The sequence below is a fragment of the Kogia breviceps genome, chromosome 18 (genome assembly GCF_026419965.1).
Source record: "Kogia breviceps isolate mKogBre1 chromosome 18, mKogBre1 haplotype 1, whole genome shotgun sequence".
NCBI classification, from domain to species: domain Eukaryota; kingdom Metazoa; phylum Chordata; class Mammalia; order Artiodactyla; family Physeteridae; genus Kogia; species Kogia breviceps.
The window spans coordinates 6,349,785-6,367,416 of NC_081327.1; the positions used below are offsets into that span (position 1 = coordinate 6,349,785).

Sequence of the window (17,632 nt, forward strand, 5' to 3'; positions counted from 1 at the left end):
ACGAACCTGCTCCAATCCGCTTTCCTAGACTCCACTCACGGACCTCTCAGGGCCAGTTAAATGAATCCTGGTACCCGCTCCACACATAATACCCATGCACCGGCTCTCATATAACCTGGGTATTGCAACCACCAACAGAAGCTCCTACAAGACCCTGAGGTCCCACTAGAATCCATTATTACTACGTCCTGCTGTAGTACCGCAGAGGGCTGCAATGACGCTCACCAGTATGGCTACAGTAGAACATTCCTGTGGTCTGCTGTGACACATGTGAGGCCATGATACATTATGATATAACCCATATCTGCCCTGTTTTCATGTAACAGGCCTGACACCCGCTGTCACCATAAGCCAGGACCCTGCTATGAAACTGAGTTTGGAGCTAATTTCCCTGCAAAATGGCCACTGGGGCCTCTTATAAGAGGCATGTGATAGCATATTCCAGAAGCATGCTAAAATAGTCTCAAGATCCCATGACAAACCACTAGGATTTGCTTTAGTAGACCCAGGGTTCCACAATCATTTAATATCTTTGGGGCCACCTGCCAAAGACTCTTGTCCTTGGGCCTGTCCAAGGGGACTCAGAACCTGCTACACCAAGACACCACTGGGCTTTGTTCTAACAACAGGCTCAGGAATGCGACATACCCTAAGAAGTATCACTTACTGGAACTAGTTCTACCGCCAACAACACAGGTGAGCATATTTCATCCTCCCAATGGGGCAGGGAGGCAAGATTTTACAGATTAGGAAACCGAAGCTCTGTGGTTCTCGGGGGAGTCAAGCCCAAGGTCCCAGGGTCACGCAGCTAATGACAGCAGGGCTAGAATCTGGAACAGAGCCTGCAGGCTTAATGCTTACATTTGGAGGTTTCTGGGCATGTTCACTGCTTCCGGTTACTCCATGCCTTGAGACCTAGTGTAAAGAGCTAGGTTAGGGGGTCCCCGGAAAAAAAGGACCGGGAATGGCTTTCTTGACATAAGAGAAGCCATTTTGGCTTAAGCCGTTTTGCAATCTAAGCCTAGTTGCAACGCTTGCCCTTGAACAGGTCTCAGTAATCCTTGATCTTAAGGTAAGTTACGGGACAAAGGGAAACAATAGTTCAACGATAAAACAGAGTTCCTAATTCCTCCTCAAGGGTTGTACAGAACAGTCTGATACAGTTTTTGAGCTCTTCAGGAACTAAGGCCCCCAGCCAGGTGAAGGACAGAAAAATGTCGACCCTCCTGACCTCAGTCAACTGAAGCGTGGACTCTGGCGACCTTTGCCCCAATTCTGTGAATTCTCTGCTCCGGCCCCTTCATGAATATGCATGTGCCTTAGCTTAAACCGTCCCCAGTTTTGCTGCTGGGGAGACACTGCTTTGGGAAAGACCCCCAGTGTTCTCCTTACTTGCTGCAGGTAATAAATCCTTTGTTTTCCTGATGTTTGGCCCGGTTGTGTCTTTTGGCTGGACACCCACCAAGAGGTGAACCCAGTTTTCGGGTAACACTAGGGGTCAAACCTGGCCTGTGAGAATGTGAGGATTTAACTTTAAATGGACTCCCTCCGGGAATTCCTCGGTGGTCCAGTGGCTAGGACTCCCCGCGCTCTCACTGTCGAGGGGCCTGGTTTCGATCCCTGGTCAGGGAATGGTGCAGCCAAAATTAACAAACAAACAAACAAATAAATTCACTCAACTAAACATGTTTGAAGCACCTGCAATTTGTTCCAGGCGCTGGGGCTGCAGAGATTCTGTGTCTTCTTGGAGTTTGTATTCAGGGGTCAACAGGTAAACAAATAAACGTGCAATATCATACAGGATTTGTACAACAAATATGCCATAAACAGGTTTTCCTGTCTATGTAATAAGACATTCAAGCAGGGAAGGGAGATTGGGAGGGTTGGAGGTTCTCCAAGTGGAAAGAGGTCGGTGAGAATTAGAGATTAAGGGATGAGGGAGGGAGCCAGGTGGAAGCCTGGGCTTAGAGGTTCCTCGGGGCAGAGGGCACAGCCAGTGCAAAGGCTCAGAGGAGGGAGCAAGTCAGGGGTGCAGGCAGTGAGGATGGGGGCAGGCGGGTACGCAGAGGGGAAGCTCTGAGGCTGTGACCTGGGCCTAGGAGTCGAATCTCTAGCTGTCACAGTTCTCTAAGGGCGGGTAAAGTCCTCTCCCACTCATCAGGCCAGAGAACTGGTAAAGCCCTGGGAGCCTTCGCCTTGGAGTTTGTGAGCTGACCCACCGGGCACACGGGCTGCACCCGACACTAGGTAGCCTGACGACGGGGTGCCGAGGAGACGCCCATAAACCCACCGCACGCGGAGGAAGCAGGGGAGCCGGGCTGTTGTTTTTGTAAACACGGCGGCCCCACCCCAAACGGAAACACCTGTGGGTGTGGGCGCCCGGAGTGGCCTCAGATCCCCTGCTGCGTCTCTGTTCCCTCTCCACAGCTCTGTCCCCACCCCCCTCTGGGTCCCAGTCCCCCTCCTCAGGGTCTCTATCCCTCCAGCACTGGGTGGGGCAGGCGTGCAAGCTGAACCTCAGGGCGGTGCCCCCCTCTGACCCGTCCCTGCCCCTTCCTGCCCTCTTTGACGCGGCCCCGCTTCCTCTGGCAGGAACCCCCGCCCTCGCCGGGACTGGGTAAAAAGGAGCCCCTGGGCTGGTCCAGAGACCAAGTCCTGGGAGGCAGCAGCGGCGGCTCCTCTCTCCCCACGGCCCTGTCTCCCAACCCTTGTACCAGTGTGTGCCTCAGTCCCTGGTACAGGCATGGGGGTCAGGGACCTGGGGACCCCAGCAGCACCAGGCCCCCAGGGGTGAAGGCAGCAGGGCGACTCCGGGACCTCCCTTCTGTCTGTGCCTCCATCTCTGCCCTGCTGTTGCTCTGGTGAGGGTCTCTGCTTCAGATCCCCAAGTCCCTGGGTCCCTCTCTGTGGTGTTTCTTATTCCATGTGCACCTGCCGCCCACCCCACGCGTGCCTCTGTCTTGTTCTCCAGGCCCATTTCTGCCTCTGGAATCTGAGTCTGTCCCTGGGCTGCGGTCTCCGTCCCTGTTCCGTGTTCAGCTGAGGGCTCTGTCCCAAATCTCCCTCCTGATCTCTGTATCTGACACTCAAGTTCCCTCTCCCTTTCCCCATTTTTCTGCTTCTAACACAAAGCCTTCCTGCCATTACCAACTGTTAAGCTCTCTCCATCTCCCAGGTTTTTTCCCTGACAGTCAAGGTCACCATATCCGGCTCTGTCAGTAATCTCTTCCTCTTCATTTGCCTGGCTCTGTCCCCTTTCTCCCCATCTCCAATTTCTCTCCTCAGTCAAGGTCACCCCACTTGATCTGTCCCAGATCAGTCCCACCTCCACGGACTTTCTATCCATTTCTGAGGAGCCTGCAGCCCCGCACTGCTGGCTGGCCTTAGTAAGCGACTTATCTTCAAGGCCAATTTCCTTACTTGCACTCTTAGGCAAGGAAAGCGTCCATAATCTGACACGTGGAGTTCAGCTACTCCTTGGGACCCCAGGCAGAGAACTTGCCCTCTCAGATGTGTCTGCTCATCTGCAAATGGGCATGGTGTCCACTCAGGAGGGGACGGTGGAGAATGCGGGGGGAAGGTGGGTGCCTTGCTTCCTTGCCCCACTCCTTCCCTGTCGGGGGAGACAGTCCCAGGTTGAAGTCAAGAGCCTCACAGTTCCGAACCACACAGCTGTGCGCTCCTCAAGCCCACCCAACACATGCCGACCCCCAGCAAAGCCCAGAGGGCCACCACTTCTTCCTTACCCTCCCCTGGGAGGCCAGAAAGGGTCCAGAGTCTAGAGAGCCCAGGAACCTCCACCCTCACTCACTTCCTCCCCAGAGACTTGCAGGGCGAGCTCAACACCAAGTCGAAGGCACCAAAAGCTGACGAGGACCAGAAGACCAGAGAGGGCAGCATCTTGGTACAGGCCGTCTTCACCCAGAGACGAAGGTAGGAAGCAGGATTTGGTCCCCATCTTTACGCCCCCGGAGGATGAAAAACAGCCCCATCTTTCACGTCAACCCCACTTAATTCCCAGGGACACCCCCTCCCTCTGCTAAGGGCATGGATACGGAAGCTGGCCCGTGACTGGGAAAATAACTTTTATTTTGTTTGGGGCAGTGGGCAGGGCTCTGGTCTCAGAACTTCTGGAACTGCTTCTTGGTGCCGGCAGCCTTGGTGACCTTGAGCACGTTGAAGCGAACCGTCTTGCTCAGGGGCCGGCACTCGCCCACTGTGACAATGTCACCAATCTGGACGTCCCTGTGGGGGTGAGCAGCGCCACGTCAAAGGGACTCTGCCCCAAGCAGGCCCTCAAGGCGCCTTTCTCACTGTCTCCAGGCAGAGGCCTGTCACCTCTGGCTCCTCCAAACCCCAACCAAGCTGCTACTTCCAGTTCCGTCTGCACTGCACGTCACCCTGTCGTTATTTATTGAGCGATAACTATGAAAGGCGCCAAGCTCAATGCCATACAGAGAAGGCTCCAACCCTTCCAGGGCAGAACACCTCCAACTAGCACCTCCATTTTGCAGAGCACGGGAGGCTCCCAAAGATGGTGATGCAGGGTCCCCTCACTAACTGCCCCCGCCCCCAACAGCTGACTACCTTCACACAGCAGCCGGGGCGTCCCAAGTCACCCAGACTCTCGTGCAGCCCACCCCCTCCTCTCTGCCTGGGAGGGCGGCTCACTGGGGCTGCCTGGGGCCACCGTGTTCACCTGAAGCAGGGGGAGAGGTGCACAGACATGTTCTTGTGGCGCTTCTCGAAGCGGTTGTACTTTCGGATGTAGTGCAGGTAGTCTCGGCGGATGACAATGGTCCTCTGCATCTTCATTTTGGTCACCACACCTGGGGGGAAGGGGCAGATCCCGGGTCAGGCCCCATAGGGAAGGGAGCCATGGGCAGCCCAGGGCATGCTGGGAATCGGGGGCCGCTGAGCAGGGTTCCCAAGAAGCCCTGCTGCTGGCATCAGTTGTGCCAACTGCTTTCTCAGCAGTGCCCGGGGTGGGCATCTGAAGACCATCGTGAAAATAACAGACATCATCTGCCAGTTCTCCCTATAACCAGGAGTCTGCCAACCCCTTCCTCACCCAGGGCCCCGGAGTCTCAGTGTCCCCAGCCCCTCCTCCCTCAGACCCGGGAATTTGAACCCAAGCCCCCAAAGGTCCTCACTTACCAGACAGGATTCGCCCTCGGATGGAGACATTACCAGTAAAAGGGCATTTCTTGTCAATGTAGGTGCCCTCGATGGCCTAAAGGGATAAGGAGGATTAGCAAGCCCTGAATGGTAGTTCCTGAAAAGAACAAGGGGCGTGGCCTGCCTGGAGACACAAAAACTACAATTCCCAGCAGCCCCAGCAAACAGCCACTCAGATGTGGATAGGGCAACTCAGTTTGGGCACACGTGCAGGGAAACTGGGATCCCCTTCTTTCTTCTGACGGTCCCCATACCTCCTTCGGTGTCTTGAAGCCCAGACCAATGTTCTTGTAGTATCGCGGGAGCTTCTCCTTGCCAGTTTCTCCAAGCAGGACCCTCTTCTTATTTTGAAAGATGGTCGGTTGCTTTTGGTACGCACGCTCAGTCTACAGGGATGAGGTGGAAGCCGGTAAGCTTGCAAAAGCCAGCAACCTGGTCTGGGAAGCTTCACAAACCCCCCAGATCCCATCCTCTGCAGTATTTAACTCTCCAAACGCTGCACTCACCCAAATTTACATCTAACCCAGACTCAACTCTAAACCCGGGGTTACGTCGGTATTTACGGTCTAAATTAGCACTTTCCACCGCTTGCAGAATTCACCCCTTAAAACCCAGAGATACAGAATCATCCCTCTAACACCCTGGACACCCTTCAGCAAGAATTATTCTCCAAAACACAAAGGTACCCACCCAGGAGTCACTCCTTATTAATTACATATGGCTCCAAAATTAAATACCAAAACGTTGTGCTCCCTGGAGTAGCCCTTAGGACTCAGTTCTCACAGGATTAACCCTACAGTCTAAGGCCTCCAGAAAAACACTCTGTAAACCTTGGGTTTTAAAAAGATAACTCCTAAAAAGCTTGAGTCTTAATTACACCCTAAATGCGGAGCTCCTAAGATTTAGGAGGCGCCAATCGAGATTAACGCCAAGACAGGCGCCCTCTGCCCGAATTTCCCTGGGAAATCGAGGACGCCCAGAATTAACCCCCAAACTGGGGCGCGGACTCCCGCTCTCCAGGACACGCCCCTGCAGCCCGGGCCCCGTTGGGTCTGCGTCAGCCCCGAGCCCGAACCTGAATGTCCGCCATCTTCCCGGCCGCCTGAAAAAAAGAAAGCTGCGGCGGCGTCCGGGTTTCCTTATCGATTGCACAGAAGCTAGAGAGGAAGTGACGAAAGAGAGGCAGGGTAACACGGTTTGAGGCGGAGCCTTGGCGAGACTCTGATTGACGGACTGCCCTACCCAAGCACGCGATCCGGAGACCGCACGGACGCTACCATGACTTTCACGGCAGAGGGGCGGGAAGCGACAGACACTATCTCGCGAGATTCTTGGGCCATCATTGCGCGCCAGCGCGCTAGGTCACGTTGGAAAGAGTGGCCAGCCTTGTTATCGCGAGAGTTGGCGGGAGGCAGTCTTGTTTCTGCGGGGAGTGGGACCACGTGGGGTTTGGGGACAGCGTGGCTGTGTCCGCTCAGGGTTTAAACGGGTTGTGGCGGCGGCCATCTTTTTGCAGGACTGGAGACCGGAAAGTCTTGGGAGCCTGCATGCTCTGCGGCGCCGCCATCTTTGTGAGGGGCGGGCAATACCCATGAGTTTTGTGCAGTTTAATGAACGTTGTTTTCCTCTATGGGCCGTTTCATCCCCAGACAATGGTTTCGTGAAAAAATTAAATTAAATTAAAAAAATAAACAGGCTTTCTGCTGATTGTCTAACAGCGCTGTCCAATAGTGGTTTCCGCTGTGATGAAATTCTGTATCTGCGCTGTCCAACCCAGTAGCGGGGGAAGTGGGGTGCGTGCGACTGAGGACCTGAAATTTTAACTTTTTTTTTTTTTTTTTAGGTAAGAAGTGGATTTATTTAGAGAGAAACATACTCCACAGACAGAGTGTGGGCCATCCCAGAAGCTGAGAAAGGCCCTAACTTTAATTTTATTCGATTTAAATATAAATAGCCACATGGGGCTAGTATCTACTGCGTTGGTCAGTGCACGTCTATAACCGAATACTAATTTACTGTTTTATAAATTCTTGTAAAGCAAAATCTAACAGAGCAATTGCCATATGCCTGTCATTGTGCAAACACTAAGGATGGTTCAGTTACTATTCCCATTTTGCAAATGGGGGAACTGAGGCATTAGTTGCTCCAGATTTCGCAGAAAATGAGAGGTAGAGGTGGGAATTGAACCTGGGCAGTGTGGCTCCAGCGTTCTTAATCACCAACCTTTAAAGAAGGAAGCTTTGAGTCCTTTTTACAGTCACTTCACACTTAAGGAGCACCTATTTGGTACCCGGCCCCCTTCTGGGCAGTGGTGGCAACAACCCGCTGTCTCAAACCAACCGTGACAGCTGTCCACACTCTTAACTGACTTGCATCTTGTTGGGAGATTTCAAACTCCAGACCTTGGCATGGATAGGTGTCTTATGCCTCTTTCCTTAGTTAAGTCTTGGTCTAAAATTTCCCAGCGCTCTAACTCCACGGAATGTGGTTCTCTCTAAATAAATCCACTTCTTACCTATCACAATAAATAAATAAATAATAAAACCCATGGGGAATATACAGAATATTTAGTGATTTCCTGTTAGGGCAAGTGTGAACCATCTGAAAAAAAAAAAAAAAAAGTTGGATCTCTACCGCCTACTGTATGCCAAAGTAAATTTCTGATGTGTAAAGATAAAATTTAGGTGGGTTTGGGGAATGAAATCATAAATGTACTAGAAGAAAACGAGTTTTGTTTTTTTCACTTATGAGTCTAGTGAAGAATTTTTATTATTATTATTATTTTTTTGGCCACACCGTGCAGCTTGTGTCATCTTAGTTCCCATGGCAGTGGAAGCACAGAGTCCTAACCACTGGACAACCAGGGAATTCCCTAGTAAAGACTTTTTTAAGCATTGCATTTAGAACATAAAATCTGTGCTCCCAACAAACTTCTACACAGGTCACAAAATATTATTCTTTTGATTTTTTTCCAATTAAAAAAAAAATTGAAGTATAGTTGATTTACAATGTTGTGTTAGCTTCAGGTATACAGCAAAGTGATTCAGTTATACATATATATGTATATGTATTCTTTTTCAGATTCTTTTCCATTATGTTATTACAAGATATTGAGTATAGTTGCCTGTGCTATACTGTAGGACCTTGTCATTAACCTATTTTATGTAGTGTGAATATGTTAATTCCAAACTCCCTCTGCCCCCTCCCCTTTCATGCTTTTTTATTTATCCTTTGTTCCCTCTTCCCCACTCAAATGAGGGCAGGAATTTTCGTTGCCTTTGTTCTCCAGAGCTTCTGGTGACTGTCACATAGTAGGTGCTCAGTTTGTCCTTGTTGAATAACTGACCAAATGAATGAATGGAGAATTAGATACACCAGAATGTCCACTTATAGGCAGATGGGTAAATCCTGGCATAGCTTGATCGTGGACCACTCTGCAAGCACGTAATAAACATGAGGTAAGTCAGCCAATCCGGAAATGAAAACACTGCCAGACACGTTTCATTTTTTAATCTTTAAATTTGCGATGACTTCTGAATAGGGATTTCATGCACATGCTACAAAATTCTAAAAGTACAAAGTAAATTGTGAAAGATGAATCTTTCCCTCACTCTTCTCCCCGGACACACGCACCCAGTTTCCCTCTGCAGAAGCAATTGCTGTCACACTCTTATCTCCTGCCAATGTGTCTTCCAAACTATTCTACCCTCTGTTGAATTTGTATGTGGACGAAGCAAAGTGCAGAACAAGAGGCACAGCGTGACCCATTTATTATTATTTATGAACATGTATTCAAATGTTTATGGACAATCTATAGGATGACTGCATTTTTTTACATATATATTTCTTTTTCATATTCTTTTCCATTATGGTTTATCACAGGATATTGAATACAGTTCCCTGTGCTATACAGTAGGTCCTTGTTGTTTAATGCATTTTTAAAAGCTTATTATATGATATAGTTGTGGCTTATCTTTTTAGGTATTACAGACTGTGTTGTCCAATAACACAGCCATTGGTTACATGTGGTTATTTAAATTGAATAACATTTAAAATTCCATTTTTCACTCATTCTATTCATATTGCAAATGCTCGGTAGTCACATGTGGCCAGTGGTTTACATATTGAACAGCTTAGATTTAGAATATTTTTTATCAACAAAAAAATGCTCTTACAGACAGCGAAGTCTGGTTGCATATATATGTATATATGAAATATATGTCCTTTAAGTTGTAATAACTTCAGAAATATAAATGCTACAAACTTACAAAAAAAATCATTTGAAGTTTATTTAAATTTATTTTACACTTAATAGCTTTGTGGATTTTGAACGATACATTTTTAAAAATTTTATTTTGTGAAAGTATAGTTGATTTACAATGTTGTTAATTTCTGCTGTACAGCAAAGTGATTCAGTTATACATATATATACATTTTCATATTCTTTTCCATTATGGTTTATCAAAGGATATTGAATATAGTTCCCTGTGCTACACAGTAGGACCTTGTTTTCCCATCCTATATATAATAGTTGGCATCTGCTAATCCCAAACTCCCAATCTATCCCTCCCCCCAGCCCCTCATAGCAACCACATTTGTTCTCTATGTCTGTGAGTCTGTTTCTGTTTCATAAGTTCATCTGTGTCATATTTTAGATTCCACATATAGGTGATGAATGATACATTTTAAATTATCATTGTTTCAGTCCCTCTGGGGTAGCATTGAGGGACTTTTCATCTTAGAACCTGCTATGTCTTCCCCCCAGTGACCTTGTAGTAGCTTTATAATTTATTTTTTGAAGAAAAAGTAAGTTCTGGAGTTTTTGAATGACTTAGAAAGGATTTATGATATTTAGTTAAAAAAAAAAAAAAAAAAAGCAGGACCCGGAGTTGCTGTCTACAATGTGTGCTAAACTGTGTACAAAAGTTACATATAAAAGTCTGCATAAAAGTTTCTAACTTAGAAAAAAGCCTGGAAGGAAATGCATGATATTGCCCTGGTGGTTTACATCTCCAGGTGGTGAGATTAGGTATGATTTCCTGTCTGGTGTCTTAAATGCTCAATATTTTGCAAATTGCTCAGAGCAACTGGTGAGATTTTGATAAGGGAAGAGTAAAGAAAAGAAATACTGCTTCACTCTGAAGGGGTGGGGGCAAATCGGACATGTTTAGGTCCTTAGCAACTCTCTCTCACCCTCCTCTGCCTTCCTCTCTTTTTTTTTACGCGGGCCTCTCACTGTTGTGGCCTCTCCCGTTGCGGACGCGCAGGCTCAGCGGCCACGGCTCACGGGCCCAGCCGCTCCGCAGCACGTGGGATCTGCCCGGACCGGGGCACGAACCCGTATCCCCTACATCGGCAGGCGGACTCTCAACCACTGCGCCACCAGGGAAGCCCAGCCTTTTTCTTTTATAATTTTTAAGTCTTTTAACTCTCTCCTTTCCTTTCTGTAATACACTGATTTTTTTCCTTTTCATTTCTATTCAATTTCATTATCTTCACCATTATTTAAATTATTTATTTATTTATTTGGCTCTGCCAGGTCTTAGTTGTGACATGCAGGATCTTTCTTTTTTTAGTTGCGGCATGCACCATCTAGTTCCCTGACCAGGGATGGAACCCGGCCCCCTGCATTGGGAGCGTGGAGTCTTAACCGCTGGACCACCAAGGAAGCCCCTCAATTTCATTATCATTTTAAGGCTGCTTACAACCCACCACATCGAGATTGTTTTGAACTGCAGTGTGAACAGCTTTGCTGCCCAATAATAAACTTCAGCCAACTCTAGTTGTTACCACTTGAGGGCGTATTTCCCTGTCTCTGCCAGATTTCAGACATGTACTAGCATTTCACAACAGAAATACCAAAGCTAGGAGACCTGGAGACCCTCGCCCTCCCCAGTGAGCACAGAAATGTCTATTAAAACAAGACGTATAGGGCTTCCCTGGTGGCGCAGTGGTTGAGAGTCCGCCTGCCGATGCAGGGGACACAGGTTCGGGAAGATCCCACGTGCCGCGGAGCGGCTGGGCCCAGGAGCCATGGCCGCTGAGCCTGCGCGTCCGGAGCCTGTGCTCCGCAACGGGAGAGGCCACAACAGAGAGGCCCGCGTACCGCAAAAAAAAAAAACCCCAAAGAACAAAAAACGTATCCCTGCACCCCACCCACAGACCAGGGTCTCCAGGGTTGCTGTAACCCAAGAGATGAGGCTGACCTGGGACTGGCGCGTCGCATTCTGTTGGAGGGTGCTTTGGTTGTGGGCAGCTGGGCAAGATGGAACTGGAGCTTTGGAAACATTCTGTTGGCCCAGAGGTTCTGATTCCCTGTACTTAGCCCACAGGAATGATTAAGGTTACGCCTTTAATTTGCATTGAGTAATGATGAGCATCTCCTCATGTATTTACTGGCATTTGTGTATCTTCTTTGGTGAAACGTGTTTCCAAGTTTTGGCCCAAGTTTTATTTGGTTCTCTTTGTTACTGAGTTTTAAAGGAGTTTTTCTATATATTTGGCATTCAAGTCCTGCAAGAGATGATATGCAAATAACTTCTCCCAGTCTGACCTGTCTTCATCTTTTTAATGGTGGGTGTCTTTAGAAGTGGCAAGTTTTACATTTTTAAGCCAAATATAAGGGATTGTGGTTTCCTGGGGATTCCATTGTGCTGCTTTTACATGCAGTCCCGTTACATTTAAGACTTACACTCTGGTTTTCAGTTGCTTCGGTAGGCAGTGCTGCTGGAGGAGCCCCGGGAGGGGTAGGGAACCACCCACTCGCAAAATGATTCTCTTAGAGAAAACTTAAGCCACTGTGGTGTCTTAGACGTTTTGGAGATTAAGCGAGAGGATGGCACAGCACGCCAGGTTATGATCTGCCCTGTGAACCAACTAGCAAGTACTGCCCACCAGTCCCAAGGGCAGCACGAAGCTAGCTTTCTTCCCGGTACAGATGTGCGTACCTTGGTCACACCGGACCCCTCTGCCTGTCATCCTGGCTGACACCGCTGACTGCACGTAACCCCCCATCAGTAAGATGGGGGTGGGGGTCCACGTGGGTCCAGTACCGAGAGGTGACCAAGGGTGACCGTCCAGGGCTGGGTACCCTCATGTTTACCCTTTCAGGGACTCACCCTGGCAGGTCTAACGAGCCTAGTTTTAATCTTACAAAGCACCAAGAGCTTGCAAATCCCACCTTCTCTAACGCCTAACCACCATCTACAAAATGTTTTTTCTTGTCCATTTCTTCACATTAAGCGTGGCCTGGCGTGGCAGACTGGAAGAGACCACACGGCCCAGTGAGGACCCGGTTTTAGGGAACGGTGGCAATTCCATACTTTGCAGCTGAATCAGGGAAAACAACTTTATGCCAACTGGGCAACACCAGGCTCTACAGGCCGAAAATACCAACCCCACGGGCATCTCAGATTCCTTGGCGTGTCAGTCTCTACAAAGGTCAACTCCTCCATGAAAGGCAGTTTCTAATCCATCATCTGCAGAAAGAGCACAGCCAGTTTTATTCTTCAAAGCCTCCCATCAGCCGAGGGCCTTGCTCCCCTGGGCCTGCCTCTATGGCAGACACACACTGCAAAGACGCCAAATTTCTTTAAAAATAATTTATTAGTTTGGGATCACAAAATATAGGAAAGACACAAGGGCAATGGCTGTGACCCCTTGGGCCGTACTTCCCTTTCATAAACACCTTTTAGAACGCCAGACTCGTGCTGCCCAAGCATTCTCTCCCGTCCTAACAGCTGCAGAGTATAGTCCCTGACCATGTGGGAAGCTTAAACAGACTCCCTGTAAGCGACGTGAGTGGCCCTTCCAATTAGGTCTTCCAGATCACTTTTGCCAGTATTGCAACAGCACCGGTTGTTCGAACTGTCCACGTCCTAAAACTCTCATGAATGAACAGGTCACAGGCAAAGCCTGCCTGCACAGCCCTTACAACTGTCTATGCTTTTAAAAAGGCCTTTCTCAAACAGCAGTTAGGCTAAGGCACCTTCGCTATACCCAGTCTTCTAAGCCCCTGGCTGCCTGTGGCACCTGGATGGCAGCCCCTGGGGGTCCCCCACATCCTAGGGTGGCGATGGAGGAAGGGCAGGCCAGGCCAAGCATGAAGAAGAAACAGTCAATTTTATTGGGCTCAGACTAAGAATCCATGGGTCTTGAGGACCTCTGTGAATCGGTCGATTTTCTTCTCTATGTTCTTCTCGGCCTGCTTCCGTAGCCTCTGTGGGGTCAAGGTGACAGGTGGTGGTTAGTGGCTGCTCCCTAGGACTGCCCTTATCCCAGGAGGCCACCCAAACCGGGCCTTAGGCAGAGCCTTCCAAGGGCATAACAAAGACCCAAATCAAGAGTAATCAGCTCCCAGACCCTGCCCCAGAAAATGTGGTGCCCCTCCAGCCTCAGCCCTGCCCTCACCATGAGCTGCTTCTTTTTCCGGTAGTGGATCTTGGCCTTTTCCTTTCTCTTCTCCTCCAGTGTAGCCGTTACCGCCTGGTACTTCCAGCCAACCTCATGAGCCAGGCGCCCTAGGTAGGCAAACTGCGGGGGGAGAGGAAGAAATGAAGCTGTAAGAAAATGAGGCCAGGGTGACTAGGGGAAGAGACATCCTGTCCTAGAGGATCCCAGTCCAGGCACACAATTTTTCAGCAAGCCAACGCTCAAGAGACAGAGCTACCCCTGGCAGGGCTCTCTGCTCCTCCTGGCATCAGCTGAGCCATTGGCATTATCGGCACTGCCCACAGTGGCATCCGCAGACCATCGTGAGAAAAAGCCATCATCTGCCAGTCTTGGGGCCCTAGGTGCACTCCCCCAGGAAGCCTGGGACCCCAAGGCATTACTCAGGAGACCCCGGAACTCACCTTCCGTGTAGGCTTCAGACGCACAACTTTGAGGGCGGCAGGAACCACCATCCGCTTTTTCTGTTAGAGAAGGAGAGGAACTTAGAGTCCTGGAGTGAGGGACAGACAGGGAAGAGGGCTGGCTGGGGCAGGCGTCTCAGTCAGTGCTGTTTTCACGAGGATCAAACAATGTAGGTAACTGCAGAACATCACAGACGCCAGACACAAAGATGCCGCGGAGGGGGACGGGGCTTGCTCACCTTGTCGTAGGGCGGCGGGATCCCGTCAAACACCTTGAGGCGGTCCAGAGCGGCCTGGCCTCGCTTGGTCTTGTGGGGCAGCATGCCTGCGGGCAGAGGACGCCGGGCCTGCTCAGCGGGGCACGCGAGGAGCCCGCTGCCCCGCGCGGGCGAGCAGGCAGGCGGCCTCAGATGGTAGTGCATGTGGCGTCATCTCATGGTTGGGAAACTCGAACACGAGTGGGAGAAGTCTTCATCACTGGCTACCCGCCCCGTCAGCCCCCGTGGTCCTCAGGCCCAGCTCACCTCGCACTGTCCGCCAGAAGATGCGGCTGGGGGCCCGGAAGTGGTAGGGGCCGCGGGAGGGGTTGGTGTTCATGCGCTTGCGGAGGAATGCCAGGTACTTCACTGGGAAGAGGGGAGTGTGTGTGAGGCCTCAAGAGTCCTCAGGCAGATGGTTACTCCTTCCAACGCAGCACACAACCTTACTTCTGGGGGCGTGTTCGGGAACTCAGACTAGGACCTCCCCCCGCTGGTGGGACTGCTTAGGAGCCCGTGAAGCGTGAGCCCCACAGAGATCCACCCTCTCCAGCCCTCCTCCCAGGCCCTCACTCACACTTGTTTCTATAGAAATTGCCAGAAATGTTGATGCCCTCACAGCGCACAACCACCACCTTTCGACCTAGACGGAATGGGAAATCAGACAATCAAGGAGGTCAAAGGTTAGGAAGCAGGCCCAGTTACTGCTGAGGACCCAGAAAGAGGGCTCCTTCTGTCTCAAACTGGCCACAATGCACAAGGAAGGCACGGAGACTCCTGCCCCGTGTCACAGGGCAGCAACCGGCGGAGCTGGACTCGTGCTTAAGTTCAATTTGTTAGTCTGACAGAGTCCAGAGCCCCCAGCCCAGGAGGGCAGGAGGCTGGCAGGTCTCAGAGCGGTGCATGGGGTTGATCTCATGGTCGTTAGACTCAAACGAAAGATGGTGATTTTTGCTCATCACTGACCTCGAGGCTCATGTCTGGGGGAGCTATGGGCAGGGGGCAGACTTACCCAGAAGCACCTGTTTAGCCACGATGGCCGCCAGGCGGCCCAGGAGATGGCCTCGGCCATCGAGAACCAGGACCTGTTGGAGGAAGGTTGAGAGGGCTCAGAGGCACCTACAGCTTTGACTCCCCACCTCAAACAATCATTTCTCCCTGCTTGTTCACTTCACCTCCCTCCCAGGGTGCCTGCTACCCGAGTAGGAGACCCAGGAACGGGGCCCAAGCCTCACTTTACAGAGAAGGCCAAGAGAGCAAACGACTGCCTCAGGATTCCAGTGAGTGGGATAAGATACCAAAGGACTCCCCCCTCACATCTCAGCTGCTTGAAGGGCAAGAATTTTTATGCCCAGATTGTGCTCGACAGTCAGCGAGTGAGCTACAATCTGAATCCAGACCGGCAATACTGATTCTCCAGGCAGAAACACCTGTGATCTGCTTACAAGCCGTAAAATCTCGACAGAATCTGATTCTGTCCTGGTCTCAAAGATACTTTTCTAGCACGAAGGTTCAGAGTGGATGAAGCTAGGGAAAGTAGTCAAAAGCCCTGGCTGGCTCCGTTACTGACTAGATTTACACCCTCCCGCGAACTGCTCAAACGCCAATCCTCAACTTCTTGTCAAGAGTAAAAGTCCCAACTCTTTACCAAACACTTCCTATACATGTTATGATTGTTGGAAGCCGGTGTAAAAGGCTACAGAATCTAAAGCCAGACTTCCAGACAATGTGACTTTGGTCAAATCCCCCCAAATCTCCGATTTCTGCCTCAGGAACACTATGATAAGTTATCTGAATTACACAAAATACAAGGCACCAGGCGCCGTAAATGCAGGGACACAGGTTCGGAGAACTCTACCACTTGCCTGGCCGCAAACGTGGTCTTCCTTTCTGAACCACAGACCCTTAACAGGTACACCCCTTCCAAGCCCATCCCCTCCTTTATATCTAATAGGTCACACAAGAAGCCTAGGCAAAGTCAGAGTTAAGTTTCTGCTGCCGTCCTTGAGAGCCTCCAGGTCGTTAAGGACAAAGGATATCCCAGGGCTGTGAACATTTCATCACAATCCTGTCTCAACATCAGCAGACGTTTAAGGACTCGAGCCCCGAGAGAAAGGAAAAGAGCAATTCGTGCCTGCATGCCCTGTAGGTAGGAGCTCTCTCGACCCACTGCAAAGATTTCGCGCTAAAACACCCACAGCTGCAGGGGAACCCCGATGCGCACTCCCACGAGGCCGAAACAGGCCGCGCCTTGGGCAGGGCGGAAGTACCCTCTATTTTGGCCAATCCGCGGCTTCTCTTCGTCCCCTGGCCGCGCAGCCGCCTTCCGCGTGCTTCCCCACCGCTGAGGACACACAGGCCCAATTCGGCCAAGATCAAGGTAAATCAGGCCTAGTTTAAAAATAACTTTTCTTGTGCTGAAAGCCCCGACCACTGCCCCCTGGGGGAAAAATGATGCCGCATTCTAGCCAGCCCAGAGCGTAAAAACCGTTTTATATTCGCGTTTTGGGTTCCTCTTACCCCGAAAGCTTTCTGTTTTGCTCAGTTATCGATCTTAAGTTCCACAGTACACTTACGAGAGGAAAGAGGTCCAACCCCAGTCCGGTCTCGGCCCCACCCGGCCCCACACCGCCCCGGCCCGCGCAGAGCCTATACCTGCCCCTCCGCCATCTTCGGCAGCCGCCTGGAAAAGAAGGAACCTCAACCGCAGGGTTTCTTATCCCTTGAAACAGGGGCGGAGGAAGTGACGCAACACGGCCGCTCTCCGTCTTTTCATTGACCAGAATACCGTGCGCGTGCGCAGAAAGGCCCACTGGAAGGCGGGTCGTCTTTTGACTGTCCAATCAGTATCGTTTCTATCGAACCTAGGCGGCCATGGCTGTGCAGGGCGAGATCACGTGGAGTAGGAGGGGGCTCTGCGGGGGCGGGGCTGTTCAGCCTCTGTTGCCGTATTTAGGAGGGGCTGGTAATCCTCGCGCGAGTTGCCCGCTGTGTTTGCGGTGGGGTGGGGGCGAGAAGGCTAGTGGAGGAGCGCTCTTACCCGCTAAAGCGATAAGACGTGTAGGCCCACAGCGGGCAACAAGGCTTGCCCTTTAGCGCTCAGTCTAGACTAAGAGATCTGGATTCTGGTGCCTGTCTGGCTTGCTTCCTTGTGATCTGGCTAAATCCCTGGCCGTGTATGGGCCTCAGTGTCCTCACCTGTCAAAAAGGAGGAGATAGTCTTCCCCATGAGATCTAACGTATGAAGGAATGACTTCTAGATGCCTGAGTGTTCCCCAAAGGAGCTTCTCACTTTCTGGGCAAAGCCTTTGCTTTGGTGGTGCCCCTTGACTGGGATGCCCTCCC

At 50.6% G+C, this 17,632-nt stretch overlaps 2 protein-coding genes, 5 non-coding genes and 1 pseudogene across 7 annotated transcripts; all 8 read right to left on the reverse strand.

The window, feature by feature from the left end:
- Nucleotides 1–2,059: 2,059 nt before the first annotated feature.
- On the reverse strand, nucleotides 2,060–3,958 carry LOC131745296 (collagen, type I, alpha 1a-like; annotated as a pseudogene).
- Nucleotides 3,959–4,068: 110 nt separating this feature from the next.
- RPS11 (ribosomal protein S11) lies at nucleotides 4,069–6,487 on the reverse strand. The gene is made up of 5 exons (XM_059043900.2): nucleotides 6,254–6,487; nucleotides 5,433–5,564; nucleotides 5,158–5,233; nucleotides 4,700–4,829; nucleotides 4,069–4,245 (listed from the first exon to the last, which is right to left on the reverse strand). Exons 1-5 carry the CDS (start codon nucleotides 6,266–6,268, stop codon nucleotides 4,122–4,124), a joined length of 477 nt encoding a protein of 158 aa, XP_058899883.1. The 5' UTR covers nucleotides 6,269–6,487; the 3' UTR covers nucleotides 4,069–4,121.
- On the reverse strand, nucleotides 4,941–5,030 carry LOC131745698 (small nucleolar RNA SNORD35). The gene has a single exon (XR_009332429.1). It is a non-coding gene; the product is annotated as a small nucleolar RNA SNORD35 (small nucleolar RNA).
- A 6,793-nt stretch (nucleotides 6,488–13,280) lies between the features above and the next one.
- On the reverse strand, nucleotides 13,281–17,059 carry RPL13A (ribosomal protein L13a). The gene is made up of 8 exons (XM_059045162.2): nucleotides 16,943–17,059; nucleotides 15,300–15,372; nucleotides 14,865–14,930; nucleotides 14,555–14,656; nucleotides 14,270–14,355; nucleotides 14,031–14,090; nucleotides 13,588–13,710; nucleotides 13,281–13,396 (listed from the first exon to the last, which is right to left on the reverse strand). Exons 1-8 carry the CDS (start codon nucleotides 16,955–16,957, stop codon nucleotides 13,310–13,312), a joined length of 612 nt encoding a protein of 203 aa, XP_058901145.1. The 5' UTR covers nucleotides 16,958–17,059; the 3' UTR covers nucleotides 13,281–13,309.
- On the reverse strand, nucleotides 13,868–13,954 carry LOC131745697 (small nucleolar RNA SNORD35). The gene has a single exon (XR_009332428.1). It is a non-coding gene; the product is annotated as a small nucleolar RNA SNORD35 (small nucleolar RNA).
- LOC131745695 (small nucleolar RNA SNORD34) lies at nucleotides 14,160–14,230 on the reverse strand. Its single transcript, XR_009332426.1, has one exon. It is a non-coding gene; the product is annotated as a small nucleolar RNA SNORD34 (small nucleolar RNA).
- On the reverse strand, nucleotides 14,431–14,515 carry LOC131745693 (small nucleolar RNA Z195/SNORD33/SNORD32 family). The gene has a single exon (XR_009332424.1). It is a non-coding gene; the product is annotated as a small nucleolar RNA Z195/SNORD33/SNORD32 family (small nucleolar RNA).
- Nucleotides 15,173–15,256, reverse strand: LOC131745694 (small nucleolar RNA Z195/SNORD33/SNORD32 family). Its single transcript, XR_009332425.1, has one exon. It is a non-coding gene; the product is annotated as a small nucleolar RNA Z195/SNORD33/SNORD32 family (small nucleolar RNA).
- Nucleotides 17,060–17,632: the final 573 nt, after the last annotated feature.